Raw genomic sequence first — 10,683 nt, forward strand, 5'->3', positions numbered from 1 at the left:
TATGAAGAAATCTAAACGTTAAAAAAAATTAGAGGTGAAATTAACATGTAGCATAACTGAATACGGAGTGTGTTGGTAGATATGTACCTGGAGCCCCAACCTGTCTCAGTCCTACAGAGGTTTGTCAACACTCCAGTACTGAAAAAGAAGCTGATTGTTTTATCTTTTATTCCACTCACAGCAACCACTGGCTGGCTGCTCAGTAAAACCTGAAATCTGATGAAACGTCAAACGCAGAGGTTTCACTTCACACTTATAAGCTGTGCTTTGGTCCCCTGCTCACCCTTAAATACCAACCGTAGACTTAATAATCTTCGACAGCAGACAAAGGAGACTTCCTTTCAGTACTGCTGAGTGGACACTCTGTAGTGCGTGCTGTATTATTGTTTAGAGCACAACACCATTGCAAGAGCATGCAGGAGACAACAAACCAACAGTTGGTTGTTAGAAGCATCCGTCCTATTAGATAGCGCTCATCTCCCCCCTTCAATTCTGAATATTTGGTATGAAAGAGATGTTCATTGTGTTTAACTGTTAACTAGTGATGTGAATATTAATCATAAAATAAAAAAGATGGGCAAGAAAACTCAGTGTTGTTGCTTTATTATTTCTTGACATACTGGGTTTTAAAGATGACTGTGCATTAGTAACATTCTAGACTTGTAGTGAAGGCATAAGGGGCATAACAATTTTTAATGTTTTTAGAACCTTAAACTGTTTAAATTTAGTTTTTTGTAAGCAAGAATTCATAATAAAAATATATGATCAAATCATTGTGACCATACACGAATCAATTAATTAGAATATCTGATGAAGTTTATTTGTCAGATTAAAAGTCATTTAGGGACATATTAGACATACTTTTTATTCAGTCTACATTTCTGTACTGGTCTGATGTAATAATCTGATCTATGTGTTTTCATGATGTTTCACTGTGAGATGAGTTACTGAAATAAATTAACTTTTCAATAATGTTGTACCTGTACAGGCAGATTCCAATTCAGTTCAATTTGAATGTATAAGAAAAGTGTCTATCCTTTACAGCTGCTTTGGACTTTCTAAAACAAACAAAACAAATCTGACAAGATTCTATAAAGCTTGATGGGAAAAGTTATTATGCATTTAGTTAGTTTAGTTTTATACTTGGGTAAAACATCACATTTTGAGATGACAAGGTCTGATACTGCTACATTTTTCTACCATAAGTAAGGTCCTCAATTTTTAACTCAGGATTTTCTCTTCATACAAGACATTTGTCAGACTTTTTAAAATTATTTCTCAGTGTTTTAGATAAACGCCACTACTGCAATACAATACTTAACCAACAGAATCCTTGCATTCCCAGTAATAACTTAGTGTCACATTTTTAATCGGCAAAAAGGCCCTTTGGTGAAAACTAGTCATAGTCACTAGCTGATGAGATGCAGGTGTGTTGGTGAAACTACCCCATCTTTCGGTCAAAAATGGAACTAGCGGATGTGAAGATGGACGCATTTGGTAGGTCTGAATTTTGGGGGCTGTTGTAGACACACTTACACCTGTACTTATTCGGCAATAGGTACTTTTTGAGCTAATGATGTAGTGATTGGAGTGAAGGCCGAATAGATTTACTTAATATGATTCAAAGGGAGGTGTTAGCCAGCTCGCGCATCAAGTGTTTTCCGTTGCTAGCTTGTACAATAAAACTAAAAACGTATTTTAACGTCATGAAATTTAGTCAAAACTTCTAAAGTGAACTTGTAGCTGCTGTTTTTCACCAGATACATTCAAACAAAACAGGGGGAGAATTGACTTGCTGTGCTTTTCGTGCTAAAACGTGATGTCCTGCACACTTTTAGCTACAACACTTTTGACACGAAGCTGAAGTTGGTTTCCGATTGCAGCTTCCGATTCTTGGAATACCTTAAGGGCGATTCCACCCAATTTTTCCACTACCTTCGACATCTTCCATCTACTCTAGTTAAAAAAGCTACACATAGACTCTTCAAACCTGAACTACATTATTCTCAACTAATAGCAGAATATTTAAAACCAAGTTTGTGATTTATGAAGCTTTAATCTGATTTGTTAAACTTCAATAAACAATTCAGCACTTTTTATGCAACTGGATCGCACTGGAATTGCTCCAGCTCCACAACTAGGAAAAAAAGGATAAATGCTTTGAAACGGTTTTTGTTTTAATATTTAACTAATTTGAAAATATTTTTCGTAGCATATTTATAACATGCTAACAAATGACAAACTATTTGTTAACATGTTTAAGTTGCTTGCTGTATCAGAAACTTTGGTCAAAACATAAAACACTGGAGTTTATTGTATCAGGGATTTAGCCATGATGGTACACTTCAATAAACAATTCACAATGTAAATTTCCTTGGAAAATAGTGATAGTAGCCCAATTTTCCACCATGTATTGACAGCAAGTTGAAATGGTCCCAAAAGTGAGCTGTCTCCTTTCTTCTACTCTTGTTCCTGATGGCTGGATGGCATGGCATTGCATCCTTGGGCTCAAAGATAACCTGTGAAATTCTTGCTGGCTGCCTTCCGAGCGCTGATGTTTCAGCTGACAGCTGAGGGTCAGCGTCTGACGCACAGCAGAGGGACAAAGCGTTCCTGTATTCAGATAAGCAGCAACAGGTGAGTGTCAAGGAATAGACGAGATGTAGTAATTCAAAAAAGTCTCAAAGGATGAACATTGAAACGACATAAAATCCAGTTTATTTAGAGGGGTATTAGATTTTATTCATTTAATAAGGAGCTACTATACTGACAACACTTTTGTCATAGTTCTATTTTTACCTAGTAATGATTTTTATTTTAAGTACGGTCAATTGTTTCTGGTAGATGTTTCCACAATTTTGAGTTACTACAGGTGTGACATTTGGGATTTAACTAATTATTAATTAATGTTCCATAATTAAATATACCAATGTTTCAATGTGGTTTATCAGTAGCACTGTGTAATGCAGCTTTTACTGGCTATGGGTCTAAGTAGCCACTGAGGGAGAGAGTATTCAAAAAATAACCAGAATGTGGTCTAATAAACTTATTGATTCCATGAACCTAATACTTATAATAGTGTTATGACAATACTTCTACATCCAAAGATCATATTCATTTGGTCTAAACTGATTCTACTTGATTCATTGAGTGAAAACTTTTTTTGACTAAATTATATTTGATTATACTTGTTTGTAAAAATCTATGACAAATCATGTGCATTTTTTTTTTAAATCTATCTCGGCTGGAATTTAGGATAGAGAACTGGAGACATAAACCAGGACACAATATATATAGGGACGATGTTATAGTTCTTTAGTATATTTGTTGTTACAGGAAGCAATTTGCCCAGTCTCACTATCTGGCTTGTCAAACAATATCCAACAAGTCAAAATAAAAGTAAATTGCTTTCCTTTTGTTGAGAGGATATTGCTGATAAAGTGTTATCTTTCAAAGGCTAGGAGGTCTATTGGATTTACAAAAACTGCTATAAATCTGGATGAAAACACAGCCGTTCACTTGTGGGTATTCATGCTCCTCCAGCTGAAAGTTGTCCTTCCTGTTATATGTAGGATGAATGTTAGTGGGTTGGAGTAGCCTTGCTGATGTACAACTTGTGCATGAGTTGTAAGTTCATAAATTGAAAGCTGGTGTCATATTGTACTTATGAGTACTATATGTTCCACACAGCCTGAGAAAACTCTGGTCACTCCAACAATTTGTCTGGCATCTCAATATAGGATTGGCATAACAGGAAATTTTACAAGTTATTTTTGTAATGTATTAAAACCTTGTTTGATCTTAATACTGGAAACTGGGTATTGCATAGTTTGTATCAAACATATCCTGGTGAAAAAGGAGAGTGTAGATTCACCGAGTATACAGTACACCTAAACATGACAGTTTGATGAAGCAAGTTTTCGTGAATTTTTCCTACATTCACAACGACTGCCTTTACTGCTTGTGATAGTTCTCCGAAACAAAAGACTTTTGAAATGGTAATTTTCATTCACACGCTGATGAGGGTAAGTTAATGGATTGTAGATTTTTTTTAACAGCAGAAGATGAAGTATTTTATGAAAATAAAAGAAGAAATGATACATTTTAGGTGGATGTAGAAGTATACAAGCAAATTGTATAAGCTAACTTTATACATACTTTTTTAAAAAAACTGGGCATAAAGAGAATGGCCTGATTTTAATGTCTCTGTCTGGACATGCCTCACAATCTGCAGATAGGAAACGAAATGCTAAAGCTAAAAAGGTAACACAAGCTGACTAAATATTTTTTTTATTTCACTCAATGTATGGTATTAATCTACAGAAAAAAATTTGTTTCATCTAACTATTTTAAATTGTGACCTTAGCAAAACATGTTTAGTCAAAAATCCTATCGCTAGACTGCTGCTAGGCTACTGATGTGTCAACACTATCACTGATCCATGCTGGGCCTAGCAAGTGTTTTTTTGTGCTTGCTTCCCCAACATATGCATAATGCACACTACATCTTTGCCTCTATGTAAACTTTTGAACTACTTGACTCTAATCTATTCCCAGGCCATAGCAGGTTGTCCTCCATGAAAGGTCCCCATTCCCAGCTGTCTAGAGTCCTTGTATCTCTGACTTCTGTAATCACAAGGGGAGATGTAAAGCACCTTGTCTCTCTTAATTTTGCAGTCTATGACAACTGTGGTTTCAGATGAAGTTTCTATTGTTAGAATGCTTGTTATGTTCTGATTGTTACTTGAGGAGGTGTTGAATATGTGTCCCTGCCTCCATATGTCCTTCTGCTGTCTTGCCCATCTCCTTGACTCCACTTCAGTAATAACGTTGTCTGTGACTGCAGCATCACTGCATAAGCTCAGGTTTGAAATCTACTAAAGATTAAAGAAGTATATTGGTGCTTGGGACTTGACGTTGCTTCAAAAATAAACGTGAGAAAAGGTAGGGCTCGATTGATTTACATTTTAGATTTCTTAATTTGTGAAATGTATAAGTATCATATACTTGTTAAACCAATCTACTTTTTTATTGTATCCTAGTTATACTGATGTTTGCAATTCTACATCTCTGAAGTTAAGAATTGGTTACAGTTAAAGGAAAATAGATGTTTAAGAGCTTAAAGAAGTAATCAAAAAGCATGATATGTTTCTAAGCAAGAATCTACACATTTCAGATATTATCTAGGTTGCTTAAGAACGTAATACTTTCTAAACCTATTGATTAAATGTTAAAAGCAATAATTTACTATGTGGACGGTTTGAAGAGCTACAGAGTCTAATTCTCTTATTTTTACTGTTTTTCGATTGAAACATCAAAGACTGATACCATGAAGCAGCATGCATCCGAGGACTGGGACATCCTTCACACCAGCATCCCACCATAACAGGTAACTTTATTAGGTACTGGGGATAATACTTAGAGCATATTCACATTTGGTAAAAATTCAGTACAGCTGATTTCTACAATTTGTTCAGCTAGAGGTCCTCAAGTAGTAAAGCTTTGATGTATATAAAAATAGGTCTTCTAGAATGGCTTAATTTTTTTTATCCTCATGGATTTAGTGGGTCCATCATTTGGTTCTTCTATTGTGCTGTATTTCGTCTTTGTATATAACAATCAGCATGCCTGGATGTGTGTTGATAAAATGGTGCAACCACAAAACCTCCCAAAAGCCTTTATTTTCCTGAGAGTCATAGGAACCAAAACCAAGTCATCCATCCCATTGCTTTGTCAGTGTAGGCAAGGTATTGGCTTGACATTTGGTTAAACTTGAAAAAAATCTCTCTGCCTAAGGCAAAGTATTTTGATAACATTTTAAAATCCAGTGTTACTGCATTTTTGTATGCACAGAGCTCATTTCTTTTTTTACAATGTTGTGTAAAAGACGAGTCATCGCTAATGTCTTTATTTTATGTGTCCTATGATCTAGATTATGTACTAGTTCATTTGTTTTTAAGGTTTTGTTCGGGGTTTGGATTCTTTTTTTACGTATTCTAAGTCTAGTGTTTACTCGTGTCAAATTCAACATATCAACCTTTTATTAATTTGTGTTGCATAGAATGCTATACTATATATACTATACCAATGAAATGTTTCAATAGTTCATATTTATTGCACGATATTACATAATAAGTTAAATAGGATAACATTATGGACAAACTGTTGAAGTGCAGTCTTCCACATTTTTCAGCAACCCTAGCAAAGATGTGCAAGAATCCTTAAAATAAAAAAAATATAATGGATTGCAGGAGAATGGTAATGATCATTTTTGCTGCTTCCTCATAAGAAGCTTTGGAGACATTTTCTTATAGCCTTTAAAATCCTCTTCATTGTTTTGTTAAGCGGATGGGAATATTGGTAGTGTGATAAATCCTGGTCCTTGAAAAGAATGATTTCGTTAAAGCTTAAATTGTTTTAAACTTTGTCATTTCTGCTTCGTACATTGGTTACTTTAGAAAACTAGTTATTCTCATATTGCCATTGTTTGTCCAATGAAGGTCAACACTTATTTCTAATGCATGCTCTCCTGTCTTTTCCATTTTGAAGAGTGGCAAAGAGTAAATTTCTTCTGTGTCACTACACAATTATTCCTCATAGGAGCAGGAAGTTGTGTACTTATAATAAAATAAAATACTCAACACCAGTCAATTTTAAAAGGTAAAGCACCAGTAAAAACACTTCACTGTTTATTTTATAAAGGTGATACAGGTGGCAATAATCCTGACAGTCCAAAAAACCAGTTTTTGTATGAGTTATTTTTCCTCACTGAATGACAGTCATCATATTATGGGTTGAATTTTCATTCAATTTTCCATTAAAGATTAAGCTGCTGCAATAAAATAATTGAGTTCTTACAAGGTTGCAAATAAATATGGAGAGAATATTTGCTAATTTATAGGTAGATTCAAATGTCATTAGAAAAAGATACACTCTTGTTGTTTCCTCAGATGATAGGAAGCAACACGCTTCCTATCATGCAGTATAAATGATGTAGGAATATAAAGGTGACCCATTACTACCATGTCAGAGTAACTTGAGTTTCTATATTTAGTTAAAACTAAGAAAATAATAAAAAATTATAGTGTTCAATGCAAATAGAAAATAGGAATTAGGCTACACTGCAAAACTGTAAAATAATGTATTAAAACCCTATGAATCAATACAGTCATAAATAAAATGAATGTATTTTTATATGAATTTAACAATGGCAAAAGAGATCCCTTTGTCATTTAGTTTTTTGTAATTTGGTACTTGAAAGTGGAGGATCAAGAAACAGTCATGGTCCACTTTGAGATGCAGATTCACTTTATTCTACTGAACAAACTACATGCATAGGGAGACACCATGAAGATAAGAAGTGCCTCTGAAGTAGGGATTCATTCCATCTCCCTTACTCTTCATCGTGCCCTTTCTGAAAAAAGAGAGAGAAATATATTCAAATAGTTACACAGCTATTTTTTCTGATTCCTTTTTTACCTGTTAAATGTTCGCAACATTGCAACATATGCTTCAGTCTTAGACATGGTTTACTCAAACCTATTTTCTTTATACTTACAATATGAGGACATATTTTGTTGAGAAAAGTTCTTGCTACTATTTTAAGTCTCATTTAAACATCAGTATTTTATGGTCTTGGATTGAATCTTTGGGTGTTTTAACCTCAACACATCACTTAAATATTAAGAAATTGAACTAACCTTTGACCCCACATCGCGACTCTTGGCACGTAGCTTGTTGACCTGAGACTCTGCAATATCGGCTCTCTCCTCAGCTTCATCAAGCTCATGTTGAATCTTGCGGAACTTGGTGAGATTGTTGTTGGCCTGTTCCTCCTGTTTAGCAAAGTGACATATTCTGATAAGTGTCACATGCTTTTAAGGTAATCATCACAAATGTGATTTTTAATTAACTTTAATAGAAGCTATTTCAACTTTGCAAATTTATTGATATACTCTTGTTAGGGGTGAAATGTAATTTCATCAACTCTAGATGCTATCTTTTGCCTGTTATCTACTTCAGAAATGAAGCTTTAATTGCAGATTGTGGTGATTTATGAAGCTGAAGAACTTACTGCCTCCTCCGCAGCTTTCTTGTAGGATTTGACCTTTAGCTGTAGTTTGTCCACCAGATCTTGCAGACGGGACAGATTCTTACGATCTTCCTCTGTCTGAAATAAAAAAGAGAAATATTTTTGTTTTTTTAATTGCATGTTAAATAAAATGTTTGAGTGTCTTTAGGTCATACCTCAGTTGGTCAACTTAGAAGTATATGTAAGAAGTAAGTGATCAAGTAATCTAATAAGATGCCTTGGTGACTCCTTGTGATTAATTGTGCACGTCTGGAAATTTTTTGGTGGATTTGAAAGCCATTTTTGGCATTTTGTTTGACTAACTTCAATGTGCCAATTCATATTTTGGTGTAGCATAAAGATGAGTACAATCTTAAGATACTGTAGTTGTGGACAGGTTTAGTGAAGTTATTTCCATTTGTTTGTTGTGTAACAACATTTCATAAAAAAGAAAAAAAAAAAAAACATTTCCCGCACCTGATATGTCAGTTCTTTGATGCGTCGCTCATATTTGCGAATTCCCTTGATGGAGTCACTGGACCTTCTTTGTTCAGCCTCCACTTCATTTTCCAGTTCTTTGATCTATTGCAAAATTTAAAATAATGGTGTTTACGAGGAAATTATATGAATCCAGGATATCAAATATTGTACCAGATAGATGATTTAGTTGTGTTTTAATCATGAAGAGATTTCTGAAATTACACTCACCCTGGCCTCGAGCTTCTGGATCTGCTTCTTGCCTCCCTTCATGGCGATCTGTTCAGCTTCATCCAGACGGTGCTGCAGATCTTTGATGGTCTGCTCCATGTTCTTCTTCATGCGCTCCAGGTGAGCGCTGGTGTCCTGCTCTTTCTTCAGCTCCTCAGCCATCATGGCAGCATCAGTGATGGCCTTCTTGGCCTTCTCTTCAGCATTTCTGCATTCCTGCACAGCCTCCTCCACTTCAGTTTGAAGCTGAGCAATATCACCCTCCAGCTTCTTCTTCTGGTTTATCAGGCTGGTGTTCTGTTCACATGTAAATTGAACCCTTTCAGAATTCCTCAGTAATAATTGTACAACTTGAGAAGAAATTGATTAAAACTGTCTCACCTGTGAGTGCAGTAGCTGCACCCGTTCACTAACATCCAGCAGCTCTTGCTCAGCAAGTTTGCGGCTTCGTTCAGTTTGCTCTAAAGCGCCCCTCAGTTCCTCTACTTCAGCCTGAAGCAGGTTATTGCGTCTTTCAACAATGGCATTGTTTTCCTTCATGTCATCATTGGCTCTCAGAGCATCATCAAGTTGGAGTTGAGCATCCTGAAAGAGTGACATTTATTGTGAGAAAAATTGATGAATAGCATTTATGGGTAAGAGCATGGAATGTGAAGATTGAAAGCACTAGAAGTTCATATGACTATGACTAACCCAGTCATACACCAAAATATTTTCTAGACCATGGCAAAATAAAATATCATTTGAATCTAATCTTTAAAATTGTTTGATTGCAGTTTTTTTTAAACCCCAACAATCTGGATTATTGAATTAACAAAAGACTACAACTTTAATGCAGACCTTCAGATGTGAATGAACCGACTTGAGCTGCTTCTGGGCCTCAGCCGCCTGCCTGTTGGCTTGGCTAAGCTGGATCTCCATCTCGTTGAGGTCTCCCTCCATCTTCTTTTTCAGACGAAGGGCTTCATTCCTACTGCGAGTTTCAGACTCAAGGGAGCTCTGGAGAGTATCCACCATCCGCTGCTGGTTTCGCTTTACTTGTTCCATCTCCTCATCTTTCTCAGCCAGCTTCCGCTCAAAGTCAGCTTTTATTTGGTTCAACTCAAGCTGGACTCTGAGAATCTTGCCTTCCTCATGCTCCAGTGAGGCCTATAGAAACAGGATGAGTTGCTTGAAATAATTCATTTCACTGAACACTACAATATTTTAATTCTAGTAAAGGTTTTGCTCTGCACTTAACCTCTGCTTCCTCAAGAGCTGTCTGTATCTCGGACTTTTCTTGTTCCAGCTGCTTCCGAATCTTCTCAAGCTCATGAATGTTCTTTCCTCCCTCACCAATTTGCTCAGTGAGGTCAGATATTTCCTCTAAAACCATAATTGAGACGATGTATGAATTCTTTTTTCTAATTAAACTTTTTGTCTGATGTCTTATTGATGAATAACCAACCTTGAAGGTTCTTGTTTTCCCTCTTCATGGTCTCCAGATGTTCAAGAGACTCTTCATAGGAGTTTTTAAGTTTGAAGAGTTCTGTGCTCAGAGATCTGGCTTCTTTCTGAGAACTCTCTAACTCTGACTGAGACTCTTCATACTTCTGTTTCCACTCTGACAAAACCTAAAAAAATGATGGAGATGTAAGTATTTTCTCTTTAGGTGTGGTAAGTTCATAAAGCTGTCTCTTTTCAACCTTGTCAAAGTTCCTTTGCTTCTTGTCCAGAGCAGCAGCAGCAGCATTAGACCTCTCCACATCCACCATGAGATCTTCAATCTCATTCTGCAGTCTGTGTTTGGTCTTCTCCAGAGAGGAGCATTTGGCATTCACTGCTTCAACAGCCTCCTCAGCCTCCTGCAGACGCTGAGCCAGCTTCTTCCTTGAGAAATTGCCATTAAAACCATTTAATGAACCT

At 36.0% G+C, this 10,683-nt stretch overlaps 1 protein-coding gene across 1 annotated transcript in view; it reads right to left on the reverse strand.

Annotated features, from left to right (window-relative positions):
- Positions 1-7,284: 7,284 nt before the first annotated feature.
- The window catches only part of LOC106965045 (myosin-6-like), a 21,626-nt gene continuing 18,227 nt past the window's right edge, over positions 7,285-10,683 (reverse strand). Inside the window, exons 24-33 of the mRNA XM_015060921.1 lie at positions 10,464-10,676; positions 10,226-10,391; positions 10,019-10,143; positions 9,619-9,927; positions 9,160-9,363; positions 8,779-9,075; positions 8,548-8,652; positions 8,074-8,169; positions 7,700-7,834; positions 7,285-7,413 (exon numbers count right to left, since the gene is read on the reverse strand). Coding sequence (XP_014916407.1) covers positions 7,393-7,413; positions 7,700-7,834; positions 8,074-8,169; positions 8,548-8,652; positions 8,779-9,075; positions 9,160-9,363; positions 9,619-9,927; positions 10,019-10,143; positions 10,226-10,391; positions 10,464-10,676 — 1,671 coding nt within the window. The 3' untranslated portion in view covers positions 7,285-7,392. The remainder of the gene's footprint in view (positions 7,414-7,699; positions 7,835-8,073; positions 8,170-8,547; positions 8,653-8,778; positions 9,076-9,159; positions 9,364-9,618; positions 9,928-10,018; positions 10,144-10,225; positions 10,392-10,463; positions 10,677-10,683) is intronic.

This window comes from Poecilia latipinna, unplaced genomic scaffold, assembly GCF_001443285.1.
Source record: "Poecilia latipinna isolate Pla-1442-1.1 unplaced genomic scaffold, P_latipinna-1.0 Scaffold1756, whole genome shotgun sequence".
Classification (NCBI taxonomy): domain Eukaryota; kingdom Metazoa; phylum Chordata; class Actinopteri; order Cyprinodontiformes; family Poeciliidae; genus Poecilia; species Poecilia latipinna.